Here is a 24,555-nt window from a genome sequence, read left to right on the forward strand (position 1 = left end):
ATTTTGGGGATGAAGAGATGGCAGTGGGGAGAAAGCTTACAAGGTAGAGGGTGAAACCCACGCCCAATTACTATTTCCTCCCACATTTTAATATTTCTAATACCAGAATGAGCCTCACCATCTGTACTTCTTTATTTTTTACCATCTGTACTTATACCATAGTTTAGTTGGTAGTGATTTTTCATTTTCTTAGGAAAAGTCAGGTGTCTTGGATTCTCTGTGCCTGCAGCAACAAAGGCAGAGCACACCCGGCAGAGTCTTCAAAAGTCGAAGTCAAGGTATCACTCCATGAATGCCAGCAGAGTCCTCTCCAGTATTGCCTCTAAGAGTCCTGCTGTGTCTCTATAGTCCTGTAGCTTCCCAATTACTTTTAACAGGGTGAAACTACTTAAAGCTTCTTTCCTTTTACCTTTCAGTATAATACCCATCTAACCCCAAGTCTGGATTCAAACAGAGCCTTTTTAGCATCTTAAAATCACCAACACTCAGATTATTCCACACTAGGCATTTGTGGAAACACCTGTAATTCCTTTCTGGGGAATTTATCCACCAGGGAGTAGGTAATCTGTGGTTCATGTTTTTGTAAAAAAATAAAATAAAAAATGAAAAAACACAATTTTAAATCCTCACCAGAGAGAGACATTGATTGGTTGCCTCCCGTAACTGGGGCTGAGCATCAACCTGCAACCAAGATAGTACCCTTGATGGTGCACAGGCCGACGCTCTAGCCACTGAGTCACACTGGCCAGGGTAAAAATGATTTATTAAAACAGATAAGTTCATTTGTTTACATATTTCTAGTTCAGTTTTCAGACTGTAAAGGCAAAGTTGAATGGTGACAGAGAGTGAGGCCATATAACCTAAACAGGAAGACTGAAATACGTACTTTATAGCCCTTTACAGAAAAAAGTTTGCAGTTTGACAGAAACAAACTGCTGACAGCTATGATGATCCACAGTTGGAGAAGGGAGTATTGTCTCTAAGCTGTCTTCTCCTTAGGCCTTAGGATCAAACATAATAACTCTTAACTCCTGTTGAGTGCTTATATTGTGGCAGATCGCCATAAATGTTTTACATTAATTAAGTCATTTATCTAGGATTTACAAAATGTTAGAGCTAGAAGAACTCATGTACATTATCTAATTTGTCACTTTTTTCAGTTAAATAGCCTATCGTGTAGGCCCAATTACATGGGCTATGACATAGCAAAGTTTCCTGACTCCTAATCCAATCCACTTTAATCTTACTCTGAATGGGAGGCCAATACCATATCCATTGGATCTACCTTTTGTTTTTATTTTATGGTGAGATCTGTCATTTTCAAAAGAATGATTTCTCTGACTATAAAAGTAATGCATGTTTATTGTAGGGAAAGTGAAATATATAAGAGAGTGTAAAGGACAAAGTAACCTATTAAATGTCCTAGAGATCGGTGTGTTAGCATTTGATGGGTTTTCTTCCGTCCTTTGTGTGTGTTTGTAAATATCTGTGTATTAATAATAGTTTCTGTTTATTGAATGCTTACTAATGTTGGTATATGTGTGCATATTTTTTGTTTTACTGTTTCTATCCTATTCTAATATATTGTATTTTCTCATGAATTGTCTTTGAAAACATGATTTTTAATAGTTCCAAAATATGTCATATTTATATGACTTCAGTGTTGTTGTTTTTTACAATTATAGTAAGAGGATGATCTTTGTACATACATCTTTGTGCTTCTCTCTGATTATATTTTTCACTTTTCTTCTCATTAGAAGAGTTGTTTATTTTTGTTGGAATACTTTCAAGTATTGCAAAAAGATAGGCCTTACAGCAAAATTTTACCATAATCTTATTCCTCAGAGATGATCATGGTTAACAGTGTGATACATATTGTTAGAGACTTAAGTTAGTTTTTAAAATATAATACAAAATGTGATAATTGAAGAAATTTGGGAACTAGAGGGAAAAATCATTCAAAATTTACTATATCGTTATAGTGATTGAAGATTAATTTTCCTTCTTGGTCTTAGGCATGTGTATATTTTAACATATAGGATGTTATATTGTACTTGAAATTTTAATATCCTGCATTTTTCCATAAGTATTTTTCCAATTGGTCACGTATTTTTATATTTTACTTTAATCTTAATGCCTATATAATTTCTACCAAGTGGAAATACTATAATTTGCTAAGCCTTGGTGTCTCATCAATAGAAAATTGTGTTTCCTACAACATTGCAGGGCTTTTTTCTTCTTTTTAGCAGTTAATGAAAGGATTCAGTCATTTTCCTCTCTGGAAAGTTACTTCTATGAGAATGCTCTAATAGTGGAATTAGTGGGCCAAACAATATAGGCATTTTTATTACATATACCCATGACTTTGAGCATCTTCTGAGATACCCTGCAGGTGTTGTATACTCATAATGAGTATTCTCATCTTAGTTCATACACCCACAAAATGGTGATCACTGTGTCACAAATGCAAATGAATCTACAACTTTAAGATCTGATACTTATTGCCCAAATACCTCTAGAAAGATGGTACCAGTTTACATTCCCACCGGTAATGTGTGAGAAACTTCCTTCCCCTGCACCTTTACTGGACTTAAGTTTTAGCATTAAAAACATTTCAATTTAAAATAAAAATGGATTCTTCAACCTTGCCGGTTTGGCTCAGGGGATAGAGCGTTAACCCATGGGCTGAATGAAGGGTCAGGTTCGATTCTGGTCAAGGACATGTATCTTGGTTGCAGTCCTGAGAAGTCCACAGGACCAGCCTGATTACGTACTTCACCAGGCACAGTCTATTTTTTCATGCCTCTGAGCTCTCAATTATGGTATAAAAAAAAAAGTCTCTTTTCCTTGAGATAATGCTGCCAATTCTACTTCTCATGTCAAGGTTATATGAAGAATATGAAGAGACATTTTTGGATAAGCTTTTGGAATTTTGACATTCCAAACACCAGAAACTACTTTTATTTTTTCAACTCTTTTATAAGTAAAAAAATTACAAAGTGTTTTATTTAAACTGAAGCCTTTTAAAAATATATCTTTTATTCATTTCACAAAGGGAGGGAGAGATTGCCCTGACCAGGAGTCGAACCATGACCTCCTGGTTCAGAGGTCAATGCTCAATTGCTGAGCTACCCCGGCAGGGCTGGATCAGACTAATGCATTAGCCTTGTTGTGACTCCCATACAACTTCTCAATTTATTGACTTTTCATACATATTACTGTATAATGGACAGCAGATACATATTAACTTGAATATTCCTATCCACTTCTTAATTATCTTTATAAATAATATTCTTAATTATTCATCAATTACTTGAGTGTTTGTTATCATTCTGTCTAGCTGTCACTTCTTGAAGAATTGACAGATGGAGTTGTGAACCTAGAATGCTATTAGCCAACCCTGATTTTTGTTGATGCAGTCACATTGCTCACCTGACAAGTTTTGTGTGAGTCGTTTAGTCTCCCTAGGCAACAGCTCTTTCTCATTTTTGTCTACTGGGACAGTGATATCCCATCTCTACCTGTTTCCCCTGTGAGCAGGGCTCCCAGTTTTCCAACCTTGAAGTGTTTTATAATTAAAGCAAGGAGATTTGTGGATGTTGAATATGCAAGGAGCTGAAAAGAGATTTTTCCAGGTGAGTTAGCAAGGTACAACCAGTGGGAGAAGCAGCAGGGCTTTGGAAATTTTACAAGAGAAACTGAATGAAGCTCAGGCAATAAAACTATCATCTCTTTAGGGTCGTTGGGGGTAGAACTGGGTATCTCTTGGGGACTTTTCCCCTGTACTCATTTTATCTCTTTCATTCCCAGGATTTGCCATTTTACATTCTCCCACTATCCTCCATTCTTTAGATATAAAACACCCATGTTTCCTGTCTTGCCCCAATCATTAGCTTGTTGTTGTTTGTTATTTTCCCCTTATCTCCATTGTCTCTGGTTCTCTCACTCTCTGGGTGTCTGTAGCTGCCCTTTCCATGGAATTCCTAATTAATGGTGATCACCTTATCCTGATATAGATCTCTTCTACCACTTGCAACTTTGAATTAGTTGTCCCACTTGCTTTTTACTGAGACCTGCAAAGTTAGGTCCCAGAACTTCAAGGGCCTTCACTTTGCCTTGTATAAGAGAGATTGATTCTGATGGTTTCTTTCAGGTTGGGTGAACAAGTCTGCTCCAGAGCAGGAAGTCTCTGAAATTGAGTCACCGGGGACAGTAGGAAACAGGCTCCAAGAGGATGAATCCCGGGATTCTACATTTGAACAAAAATATGCATGTGAGAGCATGAAGGAAAACTCTCCTGAAGAGGTGCCCAGGTCATGCTTTTTCCAGGAAGGAGGTTTTGGGGGAATAACTTTCATCCGAAAGGAAGCACTTCCTAAAATGATGAGCCAAGAATATAATTTTGAGAAGAGGTTGCTTTTGACCTCAAGCCTTGTTACTCATCTCAGGGTTTCTACAGAAGATAGTCTACATCAGTGGGAGACAAGTAGCATACACACCAATGAGATTTCAAACCAAAGTAAATGCTCAACCCTCTCCATTCTGAAAAAGTCTTGGAAATGTAACGAATGTGGAAAAACATTTACTCAGAGCTCATCCCTTACTCAACATCAGATAACTCATACTGGAGAGAGACCCTATGTATGTGAGGAATGTGGGAAAGCCTTTAGTTGTAGTTCATTCCTTGTCCAGCATCAAAGAATTCACACCGAAGTGAAACCATACAGATGTGAGCAATGTGGGAAAACATTTCGTTGTCGATCATTTCTTACTCAGCATCAAAGAATCCACACTGGAGAGAAACCTTATAAATGCAATGAATGTGGGAATTCCTTCCGCAATCATTCACATCTCACTGAACATCAGAGAATTCACACTGGAGAGAAACCTTATAAATGTAATAGGTGTGGCAAGGCATTCAATCAGAATACACACCTCATTCATCATCAGAGAATCCACACTGGTGAGAAACCTTACTCATGCACTGAATGTGGCTCTTCTTTTCGTAAACACTCAAATCTTATACAACATCAGAGAATTCACACGGGGGAAAAACCCCATAAATGTGATGATTGTGGGAAAACTTTTCAAACAAAGGCAAATCTTTCTCAGCATCAGAGAATTCATACTGGAGAGAAACCCTATAAATGTAAGGAATGTGGAAAAGCTTTTTGTCAGAGTCCATCCCTTATTAAACACCTGCGAATTCATACTGGAGAGAAACCTTATAAATGTAAAGAATGTGGCAAAGCTTTTACTCAGAGTACCCCACTCACGAAACATCAGAGAATTCACACAGGGGAGAGACCCTACAAATGCAGTGAATGTGGTAAAGCTTTCATTCAGAGCATTTGTCTTACTCGGCATCAGAGAAGTCACACTGGAGAAAAACCTTATAAATGCAATGAATGTGGGAAAGGGTTCAATCAGAATACCTGCCTCACTCAGCACATGAGAATTCACACTGGAGAGAAGCCCTATAAATGTAAAGAATGTGGGAAAGCCTTTGCTCATAGCTCATCTCTTACTGAACATCATAGAACTCACACTGGTGAGAAGCTCTTTAAATGTAGTGAGTGTGAGAAAACCTTCCGCAAGTATGCACACCTTAGCGAACATTACAGGATTCACACTGGTGAGAAGCCTTATGAATGCATTGAATGTGGAAAATTCTTCAGACATAGTTCAGTGCTTTTCAGACATCAGAAACTTCACAGTAGTGAATGAACCTGGCATTAGGTAATGGCAGTTTCTCAAACAGTGGCTAGGAATCTGGCTGAGGAGTGGGGGCAGGTATAGTTCCTGGAAGGAAGGATGAAATAGCCTTAAATGCTGCCCTCATTAGAGTATTTCCAGAAATATTTGTGGGGGCTTGGAGAATGCAGAGCCTACTCCAGGTGGGCATCTGGGAGTACCGGGTAGAAAGGAAGTTCCTTCTTTTCAGATAAATCCTTGTTGCTTGCCACTCCTCTCTTCTCATGTGACTCTCATACCTTGAAGTGCCATTTGTTAAGTTAGTGTTTGTCGTTCCCTTACTACACTCACCTATCTTCCCAAATTGTCATGTATGTTCACTCACCAGTTGGCTTAGATGCTTTTCTAAACACTGTCATTTTGAAAGTGGCAGCAGTTTGAGGTAGTGCTAAGTAGCCTCTAAATTTCTGAGGCAGCTCTGACCATGTTACTGTGGGGGAAGCTGCTCAGCCTGTGGAAGTGGTCCCATAAAGGGGAGACAGAAACAAGTGAAAGACGGTCCATATTCATTTACCAGTAAGGAGAACCAAGAACGGGTGATCTCAACATATACGTTGGTAAAGAAGGCTTTTATCAGAATGAGGGAGATCTTTCCTGATCCTATTAAGCTGAAGAAAGAAATAGGTCAAGAGAGTCTTTTCTTGAATGATGCCATTTCTGGAAGGGAGTCATATTTGCTAAGAAGGCCATGGGGAGGAAGGGCCAACCTCTGTTCCAGAGGAACAGTAGCTTATCCAGGATGGAAATGGCCTGTGCTTGGCTAGTGATCATAAGCCACAGAGCAAGAAACCTGCTTATGCCTGAGCAAGCCATCGGCATACCACTGGCCTAGACAGAGGTGTACACCTTTCTCTTGAGCTTATAAATGTGGCTGGGTTACTGGTTCACAGGGAATCGGGGAGAGGAACCCACTAAGATTAACTGTCTAAACCAAGTGGGATTTGACTCAGTTTGTTTGCCTTTAAGGAGAAGAAAGCGTTAGCGAAGAAGGAAGACAGCCTTTTAGATTGGCCGGAGTTGGGGGATGCTGCACCAGACCTAATGAAAGTGTTGGTCACTAGTTGGGAGGGCTAGGTTTCATGTAATTATGCCACTGGTGGTATAATACAGATTTGTTAGATCTCAGGTGTTTCTAATTTTATTGGGCATATGTTGTCCTGGATATTTACCCTTAGGTACAGATTAGGAGTATCTAGGGCAGTGATGGCGAACCTATGACATGCATGTCAGAGGTGACACGCGAACTCATTTTTTTGGTTGATTTTTCTTTGTTAAATGGCATTTAAATATATAAAATAAATATCAAAAATAGAAGTCTTTGTTTTACTATGGTTGCAAACATCAAAAAATTTCTGTATGTGACACGGCACCAGAGTTAAGTTAGGGTTTTTCAAAATGCTGACACATTGAGCTCAAAAGGTTTGCCATCACTGATCTAGGGAAATACTTCTCATGAGCTACATTGGGAAAGAGTTTGAGAGGATGACCTCTTTTTTAAATTCCTGAAAATAAAAATATCACAGGTTACCACTGACTGATGGTATTTTATTCTGAGAGATAGAGCATTTTTTCTCTCATTCCTCAGTCCCTTTCATGTTGTTTATTAAATTTATTGGGGTGACATTGGTCAACATGAACATACAGGTTTCAGGTTTGGGTTTCTGTGTTACAAGATCTGTATATTGCACCATGTGTTCACTACCCAAAGTCAAATCTCCTGTTACCATATATTAGGACCACTTTCCCCCCCTAACCCCCTTTTCATGTTTTTTTAAAAAAATATATTTTATTGATTTTGTACAGAGAGGAAGGGAGAGGGATAGAGTTAGAAACATCGATGAGAGAGTAACATCGATGAGCTGCCTCCTGCACACCTCCTACTGGGGATGTGCCCGCAACCAAGCTACATGCCCTTGACCGGAATCGAACCTGGGACCTTTCAGTCCGCAGGCCGACGCTCTATCCCACTGAGCCAAACCGGTTAGGGCCCTTTTCATGTTCTTAACTGCTACCCAGAAATTCAGCTCTGGAAGATGAAGTGAGGATGGCCTTTGACAGGAAATCATTTCTCTAATCTGTAGCATAATGCAGTTTCTAAAATATGGCTATAAAAACCATGAAAGTAAGTTGATTCTCAAATGGTTGATTATCTGGAACTCAGCATTGACTTTTTTCAGGAGCAGTTGCCTTGTAAGCATTGGTTTGAGCCATTAATTACCATTAGTGGGAATGTGGGAGAGATATCACATATACTTCTCTCTCCAGCTGTGAAGATACGCTCTCAAAACCTGGCACAGGGCAATTTTTTATAACAGAACCCACTGTTCTTAGCAGTTTACAGAAGGTGAAGCAGTTTTCTTAAGGCTGCTCAGCAGATCTCACAGGCCACTGTATCTTGGCCTTTCATCACAAGATGTGTTTCCTGGCTGTTAACTCTTAACACTATATTGTTAGAAATATCACCTATGGTAAAGACTTCATCAATAGGATAAATTTCAAGATTTAAGGCCTTTTAAAGTCTCTCATACTATTTGTTTAAATTTTTAATTTCACTTATTGTAGTTCTGATATAATAGGCTTTCTCAGTATTTCTCAAATTTGACTGAGCATCAGAACCAACTGGCAGGCTTGTTACAGAGAATTCTGGGTCCTACTCCTAAAGTTTCAGATTCACTAGGCAATGCCTGAGAATTTGCATTTTTAAGTTCCCAAGGTGTGCTGATGCCAACAGTCCAGGATCCACATTTTTTGAACCACTGGTGTATTAAAAAAACAAAACAAAAACACATTAAGGAAACACTCTCATTCATTCTAACTATATTTGTAATCCTCTTAATATGCTAGGTATTGTTCTGGGTACCGAGGATATAGTGATGAGTAAAGTCCTTGTCTTCAAGATTCCAACCTCTATACTAAGACATTAAAATTTACAATAATTAAAAGTGTGATGTTGGTACCAAGAGTAGATATAGCAATGATATGGATTAGAAAAATACTTGGCTTTATAACAAGTGAGTCTACATTAAAGACAGTATTACAGAATGGCTTCAGGCCTAGGTTGTACAATTTAGAGACAATTGGGCTCCCTAGCCCACTCACACGAATCACTTTTGAATCATCTTTAAACTAGATCTTAAAATGGGAAAAAGATAGATGTGGCACCAAATTCATGATACGGATGTGCTGAAATTTATAATTCATGATGGTTGTGCCTAGTGAAGGATGGGATCTTGGCAAGTCTCCAGTTTTGGCTGACTTGCAGTAACGAGGAAAATTGTTAGGCTATTAGGCATGACCTTGAAAGGCTCTCACTTTACCGTGCTTCTCTCCTTTCCCTACCCCCCAAAATGAGAGAAATCTCTTGTTCAGATGTTCTTTCAAGTAAGAGAGAAACAGATGTGGTTCTAGGACAATTTAATTCAAGAAAAAAAGTATACCAAAATAACTTCCAGAGGGAACAAATTTTAAAATGTACAAAATAAACACAAAGAACAAGAGAATACAAGTGATTCTTTATCTAATACAGAGGATGAGAAAGAATAACAACAGGAAAGATAGATTATATAACTTACAAATTAGTAAGAAAAACATGACTGTACTAATGGGAAATGAACAAAAAGTTAATTGGACAAAGAAATACAAAATGGTTTAAATATGAAAAAAAATTTAGCTTCCCTTGTAAATCAAAGAAAATGTCAATTTAATTTAACTATTAAACACCATTTTCAATACATCAAATTGACAAAGATGAAAAGGCTGGTTCTAGCCCATGCAGGTGCACTGTTATGGATGAGGCAAGTGGGCTCCTGGAGATGTTAAATGAATAAAATGGTAAAAACCTCTCTAGAAAGCAATTTGAGAGTAAGCTTCAAAAGCTTTAAAAACATTCAAATACTTTTCACAATAGATATAAATCAAAACATGTAGTATGCCTTAAACTTTATAGTAATGTCAATTATTTCTCAATAAAAACTGGACAAAGGTTCATGCTTGCCATATCAAAAAACCTACTAGCTGTATGAAGCAAACTTCCATTTGTGTCTTTCTTTAGTTTTACCAACTAGAGTCACCACCATGTTATACATCAGATCCTAATTTGTATCAAGATCATTTGTATTAGATCCTTCCTTGTATAAAACCCACTTATATCTCATAACTTGCCAGAACTGTCACAGGGCTACCCTTAGCAGGAACTGAGAAGTATTCTTGACTATACACATTATGATCTCCCCCACCCAAAGTGGGGTTTTGCTAGACGAAGATGCAGTAGGGGATTTGTTTAATTACAAAATCCTCTGGTTATTACTGACCTAGAAAATACAATATAATGTCAACTGAGAGACACAATACAATCACAATATAATTTTTGTTAAAAAATATAATTTACATATATACACACCCCACAAGGGAATTAACAAAGTGTTAATAATACTAGTTAACATCTACAGAGTTTGCATTTCAAGTCAAAAGGGGTATTAATGGGTGGACATAGTTTTTATCTTACTAAAATTTTTTTGGGTATTTTCTAAATTTTCAAAAATACACTTGTATTATCTTTATAATAGGAAAAAAAGATTATTTTTAAAAATCCCATATGCTTTAAAAACTAAGTCCAAAATGTTTATACTCATTAATTTTCATCTTCACTGTCAAAAGAAAGGAGGCTACTGTTTTTTACTTGCTTTTGTGTGTTCTTTTTAACTGAGTCCTGCTGATTTATTTCATCTTCACTTGTCTTTTTCTTTTTTGAGCTTGCTGTTAAACCTGAATATTTTTCATCCGGGGAACGCTTCACTGGTTTTCGATACATGATTCTTCCATCAGCTGAAGCTGGTTCTTCATCTGCAGTAAAAACAAAGTTTAACTTTCTTTTCCTCTTATTATATCGCCTTTATTGGAGAGTTAAATGGCAAGAAAATCCTGTACTTTATTTGAGGAAATCCTATAATCAGTTAGCCTGGCCATCTCCACTGCCTCTCGGCTGTATGGGACAAGACCTGCAGTCCCTTATTAAACACTCCCTGAAGTAGTCTACGGGTTATAATCTTGCTAGTCTTTAATTGATTACAATCAGGCTGTATTTTTAACTATTTTGAAAAGTGACTGGAACTCCATCATTTTCTCCTAAAGCATGTAATAAATAGTTATTAATAATGAAAAATTTACTACATAGCATACCACACTTCAGGCACTAATTAAATAGATTTCTGTTGACTAGTTTGTGAACCTAATCACCTATTTTTTTGTTAGTTTTTCCCACCTATTTTTAAAAAGCAGAATGTTTTTATTTAAATTTATACTTAATCCTCATAACAACCCAATAATATAGGCAGTTATTGTCCCATTTCACTGATGAGATAACTGAGGTTGAGAAGTAAAATAACGTCTTCAAGGTTACATATCCGTAAGTGTTAAAGCTAAAGTTTGAAAGTAGGACTATCTCCTTCAAACATACCATACTATTATATAAGATAACTTTGTACTCCAGGCTCCTTAAATTGTTAGAAAAACCAGAATCCTTTCAGACTTACCTGCTTTGGCAGCCTTTATTTCTGCTTTAATTTTCATGACATCTTCAGCTGACAGGTCTCCCTTTTTTAAAACCACCACTTGGGGCTGTTCATCTTCTTTGTCACTGTGATCACCATCTTCATCTGGGAGCTGAGGCTGGATTCTCTAGGGGAAAAAAAACACTTGACTTGTAGGTCCCTAACCCTAAACCAAATACAACCCCTGTCTCTACGAGAAACTGTAACCACTAAAGAGAGAAGGGTAACTTTATTGACTAAATGTGTTTGGCAATAAATTTTCAACTCAAGAACCTAACCTCTCAGGTAGGGAAGAGGTCTGGCTGCCAGCTACCCGGGGGTGACTATCCAATGGGATTAGTTGCCATGTCAGCAGGACCCCAGCTTGCAGTTTCCAGGGTCAGGGGCCTCTGCTTCACACACTGCAGGGTTCCCAGCCTCCTCAGGGCAGTGCTAAACCACTTCTGCTCTTCACCAACCCTTTCACGTTTTCACGTCCATCTCTCCAAGTGTGACAAAAAGTAAGCAAACACTTCCAAGCACAGAGAGCAGCAAGTGAAAGGCAGCACACTTTCTCCCAGCTTTGCTCATCCCTCCTCCCAGCAGCTTGTTTAGGATGTCTTCTTTCAGCTGTTTTCTAAGTGTGTCAAATTATGGAGGTATAGGAAATATTTTGTGCTTTTTAAATTATGAGATTACTTGACAGGTGCATTCTCTTTAATGATATCCATTCACTAATTCTTCATTAGTTTTATCTATTTTTCTCTGAAAGTTTCCAAAAAATGACTACAAACAAGTAGGTAGGTAAGTACTTTTAGCCAAGAAAATGGGAAAGTGAAATGAAATCATTCCTGGTGTTCATTAGATTGAGAATCATTAATTCTGAATTTGTTTATGCAACTGGCTGGAAAACAAGAGAAATCGTTGAAGGAACAGTGGCAGCAACCTTAAAGGACTGTTCAAAGTCACTCCTGAATTAGCTCTCAAGAAGTCGAGTAAGATGATTTAGAACTCAATTATATAATGAACTCATTTCTTTTTCTGTTAACAAATCACTAGAATGATGATTATATTGCCAAACCAATAAAGAATGAATTTAATAAGCCCAAATCACTGGTATTAATTGGAAAGCTTTTCCCTCCAGAGTTCTAAGATATCATTCCAAACTGTCATCATAAAGATGTTAATCACAGTGCAAAATGATATGAGTTATTACAGATGAAATGGACAGTGAAGAACAGAGGAGGAATATCTGTGGGAGGTCCTAGTGATGATCTGAAGCAAACAATAAAATTAGGTCTCATTTTTTGCATTGCTGAATCCGAGTCCAAACCTCATCCTCTTTGTTGTCATCACTATTTTTGGTCCTAGGGATCAGTCACTTCCTGATAGAAATGGGTCCTTGTTGCATACTGAATAGTCCATATGGCCTCGCCTCAATCACCTCTGCATACATTCCCTAACTCACCATCTCTACACTTTTGCCCATGCTGTACCTTCCATCCCTACCTGACCTATTCATACTCAAGATTTAATCTAAATATCCTCTCCTCCAAGAAACGTTGCCTGATGACAAGCATAGTCATTTAACCAATGTAACTTGTCACCCACTATGTTATGCGAGGCACTGTGCTAGGTGGTAAAAAAAAAAAAAGAGGGATTGAGATAATAACTTAGTTTGATTTGATAGTGAAAATATGCAGATCAAGTAATTTAAATGCAAAATGATATGAGTTATGACAGATGAAATGGACACAGTGAAGAGCAGAGGAGGAGTATCTGGGAGCTTCAGAAAGTTTCACAGAGGCAGTGACCTCTGAAAGCAGAGCCGAGGCGGGCGGAAGGAGTTAAAGAATACGGCATCTGGAGATCCCATCTCTGTTCTTTCAGGGCCCGGCATAATGCCTGGGTTTAGCGCATACTCACTGGGCTGAATAATTTCACATGAATCGTCTTTTACTAAGCTCTTAGTGACTTGAGGGGTGGTCTTAGTGCCAGTGCTAGACACAAAGTGCCAAGTTATTCTCCACATACCCCCTAAGCACAATGGTCTCTTATCAGGCAGGGCAGGTTTTGGTGGGAACCAGGTAGGGTTGAAGCCTGGAGGGCTCAAAAGTTGATTCCCACTGATCCCATCCCTAAACTATTCAGATCATAAACTATCCAGATGTTGTTTTTGCTTCTTCTTTTTTTTACAACAACGAAGCATAGGAAGCATAGGAATATGCCCAAGGCATTCCTCCAAAGATGTTCCAGACCCCAGGCCTAAGACATCAGGCCTTCTGACCGAGGGGCCTCAGTTTATCTGGAAAACAGGACGACACTACCGTGCACCGTGCTAACTCCGCGCTTTGGAATAAGCGAGAGAGAAGGAGAGACAGGAAAGTGATCTCTCTTAACCATCGACCGAGGACGAGGCGCTTTACCTGCGTCAAGTCATTTTCGAGAACGGAACAGGCGCTCTGAAAACGACAAGGAGGGTCCCGGGCAGAGGGGGCTGCCGTCGTTTGACCAGCGCGGGGTCCGAGGCCCACTCACACGGAGGGCCGGGCGCGGGGGCGCGGAGTGGCCGGCCGGGACCAGGACTCCAAGACTAAGCAAAAGCCGGAAGTGGCGGGCGGCGGGCGGGCCGCGTTTCGGCGCCGCGACTGGCCCGGGCTCACCTTGGTCTCTACGGTGGGCCCTTCCCGGTAGCCGACCTGTTCCTTGAAGCGGGCCAGGAAGGCCGGCTCGGCGGGCCGCACGTAAGACACCTGGTTCCGCTTGCTCATGGCCGCTCACGGAAACAGCGGCTCTGGGGACCCTCTTGAGAGTGCGCGAGGCGACGGCGCCTACTTGTGACGTCACATGGCCCCGCCTCCTGCGTGAGGCCGGCAACATGGCGGCCTAGGTGCTGACGTCAACGTCTTCCCTGGGCGCCAAATTCAAATCCGCGGACATTTTGAACGAGCGGAATCCCGGTTCGCAGCGCGCCTGGAGCTAAGGGGATCCTCGCGTTGTTCTCGGGATTCAGAGGAGAGGGCGCCATGGCGCCCGGCTCCAAAAGTAAGTACGGAGCCCGGCTCCGCCGCCCCGTCCCCGCCCCCAAATACAGGGGAGAAAGGACGCCGCCCCTGGGCGCCCCGCAGCGTGTGAAAACGGGAGCTCACCGAACGGATGGGGAATCTTTGTCCCTCAGAGACGCTGAAGGAACAGCTTTTTTCCCTTCCGTCGATGCATGGGACGACGCGGTGCACGCCGCGAGCCGGGACGGTTCTGGGCCCTGGGCTGAGCCGTGAGCCAGGGACGGACGGGGCCCCCTGCGAGCGCGGCGCGTCTGCTATTCTCACTCCTGGCGTTTCGTAGCTGGGCCCTTCCTGCGTCCCACCCGGGCTGCCTCGCTCGGGACCCGGCCTGCTGCCTCGGGTCGGTCCTGCTACCAGCACCTTCTGCACATTTCCACTTTGCTCCCCTTCCTGCAGGGAGGACTTCTCCAGGTTGCAGGTGCCTCCAGCACGTCTTTCTCTTCGCAGAGCCCGCTATAGACTCTTAGATAAGGAACTATTAAGGCACAACTCAGCAGAGTCTATTCCCACAGTCCCTATTATCCCCTCAGGGAGACCCCTCCAATTTCTCCCTTTTTCCTGGAGAGGAGCGCTGTCATTTTTACTTTTGATACCCCCCCCCCTTTAAAAAATATTTTATTGATTTATTTTATTTTATTTTATTTTTTTTACAGAGAGGAAGGGAGAGGGATAGAGAATTTAGAAACATCGGTCAGCTGCCTCCTGCACACCCCCCACTGGGGATGTGCCCGCAACCAAGGTACATGCCCTTGATCGGGATCCAACCTGGGACCCTTCAGTCCACAGGCTGACGCTCTATCCACTGAGCCAAACTGGTCAGGGCTTTGATAAACCCTTTAATTTTTGCTAATTTCTTGGTCCTTTACTGTTCTTGTTTACGACATGCTCCACCGCTTACATTGCCTAATCCTCTTTAAGTGTTGGTTTTTGAAGCGTAATGAGAAGCCTATGATGATTGAAGAAATTGTGAACTTTTGGTGTTTGCACCTTCCAACAACAAAGCTTCTAGCTGTCCATGGTAATTCTCTTCTGATGTGTTTGTTGTTTCATTAACCTTTTAGGTCAGTTATAACACTACCCGAAAACCTCCTTATGCTCTCTTTCCTCCATTATTTTTAAAACATTTTTTATAAACATTTTTATTGATTTCAGAGAGGAAGGGAGAAGGAGCAACAGACAGAAATATCAATGATGGAGAGAATCATTGATCGGCTGCCTCCTGCACACCCCCTCCCCCCCCCTGCCCGGCCCCACTGGGGATGGAGCTGCAACCCCAGCCTATGCCCTGACCAGGAATGGAACCATGACCTCCTGGTTCATAGTTCATGCTTAACCACTGAGCCACACCGTCAGGGCTCCTCCACTATTTTTCGTATTCAGGGGATATTAGCACACAAATTGGTACATTATTGGACCAAAACGTTTTATTATGCTTTCTGCACAGCCACAGTATTTGTTCAGTACATCTGGACTCAAGCAAGAGAATTTATGCCTGTGATATATTAGTGCAAAGTGGTATAAGTATGTCTATTAAAGGACTCTGCCCTGTCTACGTACATCACTTTCTAGAAGTGATGGGAGCAGGGGTATTCACAGTGCCCCTTTGTGATGCTGGTGATGTCCCTGCGGAATTCTCCCCCTCCTTTAAGTTTGTTAGCGTAGTTGAGGTTGATGACATCCCATCTAAGCACCTCTTGCATTCCCAGCAGTCCAGAGACCTGGAGCATGAAGTGGGAACATAGGGGCGAGAGGGCCCATGCAGTGCTCTCTGCAGCTTTGGCTTTTGTACCTATGGAGGATTTTTTTCTGTGACACCTCAAAAAGAAATGCAATGCTTGGTTGCCCACAAGGACCTCCCCTAGTGCCTAACTAATCTCGTGGTCCTAAAGGAAAAGTCAGCCAGAGGCTGTGATAAGGAAAGAAAAGGTGGGAAAACAAACGGAGAGGCAAGTCATTTGTTTGAGATGGAAATGTTAGTGGCAGAGCCATGTCTTCACTCCACACCTTTATGTTGAAAGTGTTACATGTGTCCCCTTTTTTCCCCCATTGACACCCCTGCCTCCTGCCCCAGGCCTCCACCACCCTATTGTCTGTGTCCTTGGGTTATGCATATATGCAGACAACTTCTTTGGTTGATCTTTTCCCACCTCTCCCAACCCCTCATCCTTGCCCACCATCCCTCTGAGATTTGACGTGCTTCTGTATCTCTAGATCTATTTTGTTCAACAGTTTATTTTGTTCATTAGGTTCCAATATGAGTGAGATCATGTGATACTTGTCTTTCTCTGGCTGCCTTATTTCACTTAGCACAATACTCTGCAGGTCCCTCCATGCTGTCTCAAAGGGTAACAGAGCCTTCTTTTTTCCTGCTGCGTAGTATTCCATGGAGGAAGTGTACCACAGCTTTTTTATCCACTTATCTACTGATGGGCACTTGGGCTGTTTCCAGATCTTAGCTATTGTAAATTGTGCTGCTATGAACAGAGGGGTGCATACATTCTTTCTGATTGGTGTTTCAGGTTTCTTAGGATATATTCCTAGAAGTGGGATCACTAGGTCAAATGGCAGTTCCATATTTAATTTCTTGAGGAAACTCCATACTGTTTTCTATAATGGCTATACCAGTCTGCATCCCCACCAGCAGTGTACTAGAGTTCCCTTTTCTCCACATCCTTTCCAGCATTTGTCATTTGTTGATTTGTTGATCGTAACCATTCTGACAGGTGTGAGGTGATACCTCAATGTCGTTTTAATTTGCATCTCTCTGGTGATCAGTGACTGAGAATTTTTTCATATGTCTCTTGGCCATCTGTATGTCGGCTTTGGAAAAGTGTCGATTTAGGTCCTCTGCCCAGTTTTTAATTGAATTGTCTGTCTTCCTTTTGTTAAGTTGTATGAATTCCCTATATTTGTTTTTTCTTAAGTTTTTATTTCAAGAAAAATGATTTTAAATATAATAATGTTACATGCAATAAACATTAATATCTCAAGAAAAACGATTTTAAATTATATTTTGGATATTAACTCTTTATCAGATGTATCATTGCCAATATGTTCTCCCATACAGTGGGCTCTCTGTTCATTTTGTTGATGATTTCTTTTGCTGTGCAGAAGCTGTTTATTTTGATGTAGTCTCATCTGTTTATTTTCTCCTTAGTTTCCTTTGCCCTAGGAGATGTATTTGTAATCATATATTGCACTTTTAAATACCTTTAATTACTTCTTATCTTTTTTTCTAGCTGAATTACGCAGTATGACAAATTGTCAGTCTAACCAGCCAAGGTAAGAAAAAATCTTGTTAATGAGATTGAGGAGGTAGTTTTCTTAAAATAATAATGTAGCTTAGTAAAGGGTACTTGAAACAAAGGGTACTTGTGTGAGAATTAGGCTGGGTCCTTGGCTACCTGGAAATCTGGAAGAAATCACATCTCCCCACCCACTGCCCTCTCACCTTCCAGGCTAAACGTTGGGATCAATATCTCCCATTTTGTTATAGCTTCTAAGAGGGAAACTAGAGACAAGCAGTGCTTGGAGCTCCTTGGAATCAACTCCCTTTGAGTTGATTTCAAGTAAAGGCTTGTGAAGATGACTGTCCTGAAGCAAATCAGTAAAGGGAGTGGGCATGTGGGACTCTTAATAGAGGTCAATGTAAACGGGGTAAATCTTGGGCTTGGTTGGGGAACCTCTCAGGATAGAAGCAGTAGAGGCCATGTGAGCCTCAGATCCATTTTCAGTTTTCAGTAAACTCAGCTGCTACATGTTTTGTCTTTAGTAATGAAGGTGATGCCATCAAAGTTTTTGTGCGAATTCGTCCACCTACAGAGGGTTCTGGATCAGCTGATGGAGAGCAAAACTTATGCTTAAGTGTGCTCTCCTCTACGACTCTCCGGCTGCACTCCAACCCTGAGCCCAAGACCTTCACTTTTGATCATGTTGCCGGCATGGACACCACTCAGGTAATGATCATTTTGGAAATGTAACTTTCCTTTTGGTAAATATAAGATTCTGTTACTTGTGAGGATTTTGTTTCTGGTCTATTTAGTTTGATAGATCTCAGTTAAGGAAGCTCAGATAGTCCATAAATATTTTAAATTTAATTTTATTAAAAACTTTTTCTTCCTTCATTAAACTTTGTGTCAGAATGGCAAGCCTGCTTCACTGTTTCTCTCCATCCAGTGAAGGTGTACTTTTCAGAGCCTCGGGTGATTGATAAGTACTGTTGATCTGCCTAATTTTTTTTAAAATATATTTTATTGATTTTTTACAGAGAGGAAGGGAGAGAGATAGAGAGTTAGAAACATCGATGAGAGAGAAACATCAATCAACTGCCTCCTGCACATCTCCCACTGGGGATGTGCCCACAACCCAGGTACATGCCCTTGACCGGAATCGAACCTGGGACCCCTCAGTCCGCAGGCTGACGCTCTATCCACTAAGCCAAACCGGTTTCGGCGTTGATCTGCCTAATTTAAAGAGAGGTCTTAGCCAGCCCTGGCAGCTTTAACAAAATTATCATAGACTAGGTGGCCTAAACAAAAAATATTGATTTTTAACAGTTCCTGGAGGTTGGGGAATCCAAGATATCAAGGCCAAGAGATCCAGTGTCTGGTGAGGACTCACTTCCTGGCTTGTAGATACCTGCCTTCCCACTGTCCTCACTGGTGGAGAGATGGAGGGGCAGGGGAGAGTAAAGGGGAGAGAGAGACCTAATTACCTCTCAAAGGCCCATCTCCATCACATTGGGGATTAGGGTTTCAACATATGCATTTTAAAATTGATTTTAGAGAGAGGGATGCGGGGGTGGGGAGAACATTGATGGGAGAAAGAAACGTCGATCGGTTTGCCTCCTGGATGCACCTGACCCAAGATTGAACCTGCAGCCTAGGCATGTGCCCTGACCAGTGTACAGGATGATGCTCCAACCAACTGAGCCGCACCAGCCAGGACTAAGCACACAACCTTTGTTGTTATATTTTAGAATGCAGCTTAAGAAAAATGTTTTTATTTTTATGAAATGTTAACATATTTGGTGCTTACATTTATAGGAGTCTGTGTTCTCAACTGTGGCCAAAGGCATTGTGGAATCTTGCATGAGCGGGTATAATGGCACCATCTTTGCATAGTAAGTTGCTGACTGTGTTGTGTATAAGGATACAAGGGTACAATAACAAGTGCTTCTGTTCATTCCTATGGCTGATGTAACAAATTATCATTAACTTAGTGGTGAAACAACACAAATGTATTATCTCACAGTTCTGTATGTCAGAAGTCTAGCACAGCTTCACCGAGCTAAAATAAAGGTGTCCGCAGGGCTGTGTTCCTTTCTGGAAGCTCCAGGGGAGAATCCATATTCTTCACTTTACAGGCCACTCACATTACTTGGCTTACCGCTCCCTTTTTCTATCTTCAAAACCAACAACATGCAACTCTGTCTCTTCCTTAGTCACATTACCCTCTAACTAAAGATGAGAAGTTCTCTATTTTTAAGGACTCGTGTGATTAGATTGCCCCACCTGGATAATCAAGGTAGAGGGGATTAAACTCCACCTCCTGGGAGGGAGAGTATCTACTTAGATTATAGCAGGTTCTCAAATAACATCATTTAGTAATAACTTTGGTAAGATACTGTAGGAACTGAACTCGTTTATATTGATTAGCTTAGGGTAAAATTGGTTGTTATATGTCAGTTTCACTTAAAGCAGTGGTCGGCAAGCTGCCACATGCAGCTCTTCGGCCCCTTGAGTGTGGCTCTTCCACAAAATACCACGTGTGGGCACGCACGTACAGTGCGATTGAAACTTCGTGGCCCATGCGCAGAAGTCGGTTTTTGGCCTGGGCGAGTCTATTTTGAAGAAGTGGCATTAGAAGAAGTGGGGGGTGGACATATAGAGAGGATGAACGAAAGGAGATAGACGAAACAAGTATACAAGACGAGTGTGGATGGGAGAGTTGGAAGGGGTTGACCTCAGCGAACGTACCTCAATCAGATTGAGTACGTTTTTAGCAAAGGCCAGCTTAGGAGTACCCTAATTAAGTTAATAACAATGTACCTACCTATACAGTTTAAGTTTAAAAAATTTGGCTCTCAGAAGAAATTTCAATCGTCGTACTGTTGATATTTGGCTCTGTTGACTAATGAGTTTGCCGACCACTGACTTAAAGTCATCGAATCTTTTGACAACATTAGGTGAGGACTTACTGTATTTGCGATTATGTAAGGAAGATTCGTCTTTTCTCCCCCATTTATTTATATATATGGTATGGACGTATGCATATTTATAGTTTGAGTTATAATTCAGCACTATATTTTATTTATCTTTTTGCTCATATTGTTCTAGCTTGGCCATTGGAGCTATTTGAGGTTGGTTTCTATGTCTCATTGAGATGTCACATCCTTTTGGGTTTTTTAGCACTTGCCTACTTTCTGGTGCTACAAGAGGCTCTTGGCTCATCTTGTATTTTTCCTGTCCTAGGCCTAGGATCAGCCATTTCACCAACGTGCCCTGATTCCTTTTCCTGGAGAGTGGTATTTAGGAACTAAGATCTGGCACTAGGTGTGTTTGTTGCTACTGGAATATCATTGCCTCTAGGCCTTCTCAGACAGAACTAGGTAATATATATACTAAGTCATGTATATACGGACGTATCTATAGTTGTTTCTTTACCTGTCCATTTGCATCTATATTAAGCTAAACAGTAGTTCATACTGATGTCTCTGACTCTAATCCAGGGTTTAGAATTCACATGGGTTCATTCTAGAATCCAGTGAATCCATAGGACTCATTCTGTTCTCTCTTGTTTATCTGTAACTGCCCTTGCTGACAGTGAGAAACCTGGCTCCCACCTTCTTTCATCCATTTATCGATTTGATCAACCCCAGTACACATGGAAAGCAGTTTCAGAATTGTTAGCCTGTATCGCTGTGAAAAATTTACTGAGTATAAAGGTTATGTATAGATTCTTGTATTTTTTAAAAATATATTTTTATTGACTTCAGAGAGGAAGGGAGACTGGGGGGAGAGACATCTATCTGGTTGATGTGTTTTGCTTGTTCATTGAGTTTGCATACTTTCAAATTCACTCTTTGTTGTGTACAGTTAGTTGACAGTGTTTTGACGAACGCAGACAGTCATGTATTTACACCCAGTCCTGAGGAGAACAGTTCTCATTCCTTGTCCCTTCTGTAGTCAGCCACTCTCCCTTCTCACATCCAGGTACTAATATTTTTGCCATTCCTATAGCTTTGGCTTTGTAGAGTGTCATATAAATGGAATCATACAATATGTAACCTTCTGGATTGGCTTTTTCTTCTTCTTTTTTTTAAAATATATTTTATTGATTTTTTACAGAGAGGAAGGGAGAGAGATAGAGAGTTAGAAACATCGATGAGAGAGAAACATCGATCAGCCGCCTCCTGCACATCTCCCACTGGGGATGTGCCCGCAACCAAGGTACATGCCCTTGACCGGAATCGAACCTGGGACCTCTCAGTCCGCAGGCCGACGCTCTATCCACTGAACCAAACCGGTTTCAGCAAGGCTTTTTCTTCTTAATAGAATGCATTTAGGTTTCATCTATGTTGTTACATGCATCAATAGTATATTCCTGTAGGTTTTTTTTCTGAGAAGTATTTTATTGTATGGATGTACTACAGTTTGTTTATCTATTTCCCCGCTAAAGGATGTCTTGGTTGCTTCCAGTTTTTAGTGATTATAAATAAAATTGCTATAAATATTTGAATATTGAAGCGATGATTCTGAAATTTTAAATGTTGGCAAGCCTTAAAATATTACTAGAAATTTAATTTTGGAATATAAGCTGGAGGTCCAGAAAGCATTGAGACCACCTTGGCAGTTATACAGGATGAATTTTAGTGTTATTTCAGATTCATTTCTTAAATAGGAATATAACTTGAAGTGTAACTATTTTTATTTTTTTTTTTATTCTCACCCAAGGATTTTTCCCCCCAATTGATTTTTAGAGAGTGGAAGGGAAGGAGGGGGCGGGAGAGAGAGAGAGAGAAACATTGATGTGAGGGAGACATGTTGATCCGTCTCCTGCACCCACCCCAATTAGGGACTGAACCTGCAATCCAGGCATGTGCCTTTTTTGGGAATTGAACCCTCAACCTTCCAGTGCATGGGACTACACTCCAACCAACTGAGCCATACTGGCCAGGGCTAAAATTGTGTGTGTTTTTTTAAAGATATATTTTTATTGATTTTAGAGAGGAAGGGAGAGAGACAGACAGAAACATCAATGACGAGAGAGAATCTTTTTTTTTAAAATATTTTTTATTTATTTATTTTTTACAGAGAGGAAGGGAGAGGGATAGAGAGTTAGAAACATTGATGAGAGAGAAACATCGATCAGCTGCCTCCTGCACACCCCCTACTGGGGATGTGCCCACAACCAAGGTACATGCCCTTGACCGGAATCGAACCTGGACCCTTCAGTCCGCAGGCCGACGCTCTATCCACTGAGCCAAACCGGTTAGGGCGAGAGAGAATCTTTGATTGGCTGCCTCCTGCACATCTCACACTGGGGATTGAGTGTGCAACCCAGGCATGTGCCTCAACAAAATTGAACCGTGGCTTCCTGGTTCAAAGCTTGACTCTCAACCACTGAGCCATGCCAGCCAGGAAAATTGCTTTATTTTTAAATGAAACACTTCAGTATCTTAAAGGAAGAATTTAGGAAAGGAATTACTGCATTATTTAAAGTAGCAAAAATTGGAAACACAGGTCCAGTTTGTTCTGGTTAAATAAGTTGCGATACATTGAAGAATACTAATATTATACAGCTAAAAAACATGAAGTAGATCTCTACTGACTCAGGGAAATATCTGAGGTAAAATTTAGGCGGGGAGGAACAGGTTGCAGAGCAGCCTTTAGAACTTCATTCCAATTTTGAAAATAAAAACTACGTGAAAGCTCTGATGGCTCTTTTGTATAAGCCAGAAGCAATTACCAGACAACAGTGGTTAGCTCTTAGTGGTAAAATAGAGGATGAAGAAAATGGGTCATTCACATTTACCTAATGTAATTCAAAATAAGAAAGAAAATCAGCTCTTTATGGGAAAATTCATATACTACTTTAATAGGAGGGTGGTCTTCTAAATTTCACGTGTAAAATAATGTCTAACATTCCTTTTACAGTGGACAGACTGGCTCAGGGAAAACGTTTACTATGATGGGTAAGTAAATTCATGATTAACATTTGCTGGCTTAGTCTACTCCTTCTGTGATGGAAGCACCTAGCACATTTTTGGGAAAGCATAATCTCTATACATACATGATGTTGACCTCATAAAATTAGGGTTATTTCCCAGGCTTCTGTCAGATTGGTGTTCCCATGAAAGCAAAGTCAATGTTTATGGCTCTATTCCCAGCTCAATGCCTAGCACAAGTAGGTGCTTATAAACCATCTTTAAATTGGGTTTAATGACTTTCCATATTTATATACCTGTATAACCACTACCTAGATCCATATTCCTAGTCAGCAACTATCCCCACCCTATCCCCTAAAATATGTACTCTATTACTCATTAGTTTTGCTTGTTTTGGAACTTTTACAAATGAAACTTTACTGTATGCACTTTTATGTCTGGCTTCTTTCAGCATCGTTTCAAGCAATCCCCAGTGTGGGGCGTGCAGAAGGCAGCTGATAGATGATTCTCTCTCATCATTGATGTTTCTATCTCTCTTTCGCTCTCCCTTCCTCTCTAAAATCAATCAATACACACACACACACACACACACACACACACACACACATACACATATATATTTAAAAGTATGCTGAATATCTTTATGTTATTTCACAGGAAAATGTTATAACGTTACCTGCACACTCTAATATTATTTGTCCTCTTTGTTCATTTACTTGCATTTTTCTGCCTCTATGATATGTATTTGTAAGGTACACTTTACAAGGACTGTTTCAAATATTCCAGTTGTAGCACACCAAGATAATGATACTATTAAAAGTTTTTTCTGCCGAAACCGGTTTGGCTCAGTGGATAGAGCGTCAGCCTGCGGACTGAGAGGTCCCGGGTTCGATTCCGGTCAAGGGCATGTACTTGGGTTGCGGGCACATCCCCAGTAGGAGATGTGCAGGAGGCGGCTGATCCATGTTTCTCTCTCATCGATGTTTCTAACTCTCTATTCCTTTCCGTTCCTCTCTGTAAAAAATCAATAAAATATATA

The 24,555-nt window shown here is 40.5% G+C and overlaps 3 protein-coding genes across 9 annotated transcripts in view; 2 read left to right on the forward strand and 1 right to left on the reverse strand.

The window, feature by feature from the left end:
• Positions 1–7,024, forward strand: part of LOC102435157 (zinc finger protein 502) — a 30,014-nt gene extending 22,990 nt beyond the window's left edge. For 6 of the 7 annotated variants that reach the window (XM_023764159.1, XM_023764157.1, XM_023764156.1 and 3 more), the window contains one exon: positions 4,154–7,024. In XM_023764159.1, coding sequence (XP_023619927.1) covers positions 4,154–5,727 — 1,574 coding nt within the window. In that variant the 3' untranslated portion in view covers positions 5,728–7,024. Of the gene's footprint in view, positions 1–3,402; positions 3,636–4,153 lie in introns of those variants that run through there. The other variant, XM_014466042.2, reaches the window with a different exon arrangement.
• A 2,129-nt stretch (positions 7,025–9,153) lies between these two features.
• Positions 9,154–14,114, reverse strand: KIAA1143 (KIAA1143 ortholog). Its single transcript, XM_006100618.3, has 3 exons — positions 13,946–14,114; positions 11,286–11,430; positions 9,154–10,596 (listed from the first exon to the last, which is right to left on the reverse strand). The coding sequence occupies exons 1-3, from the start codon at positions 14,051–14,053 to the stop codon at positions 10,385–10,387; spliced, it is 465 nt and encodes a 154-aa protein (XP_006100680.1). The 5' UTR covers positions 14,054–14,114; the 3' UTR covers positions 9,154–10,384.
• A 73-nt stretch (positions 14,115–14,187) lies between these two features.
• Positions 14,188–24,555, forward strand: part of KIF15 (kinesin family member 15) — a 53,384-nt gene continuing 43,016 nt past the window's right edge. The window contains exons 1-5 of the mRNA XM_023764186.1: positions 14,188–14,327; positions 17,587–17,629; positions 18,120–18,303; positions 19,393–19,469; positions 23,506–23,543. Coding sequence (XP_023619954.1) covers positions 14,309–14,327; positions 17,587–17,629; positions 18,120–18,303; positions 19,393–19,469; positions 23,506–23,543 — 361 coding nt within the window. The 5' untranslated portion in view covers positions 14,188–14,308. The remainder of the gene's footprint in view (positions 14,328–17,586; positions 17,630–18,119; positions 18,304–19,392; positions 19,470–23,505; positions 23,544–24,555) is intronic.

Source organism: Myotis lucifugus, unplaced genomic scaffold (assembly GCF_000147115.1).
Source record: "Myotis lucifugus unplaced genomic scaffold, Myoluc2.0 scaffold_319, whole genome shotgun sequence".
In the NCBI taxonomy this organism is placed as follows: Eukaryota; Metazoa; Chordata; class Mammalia; order Chiroptera; family Vespertilionidae; genus Myotis; species Myotis lucifugus.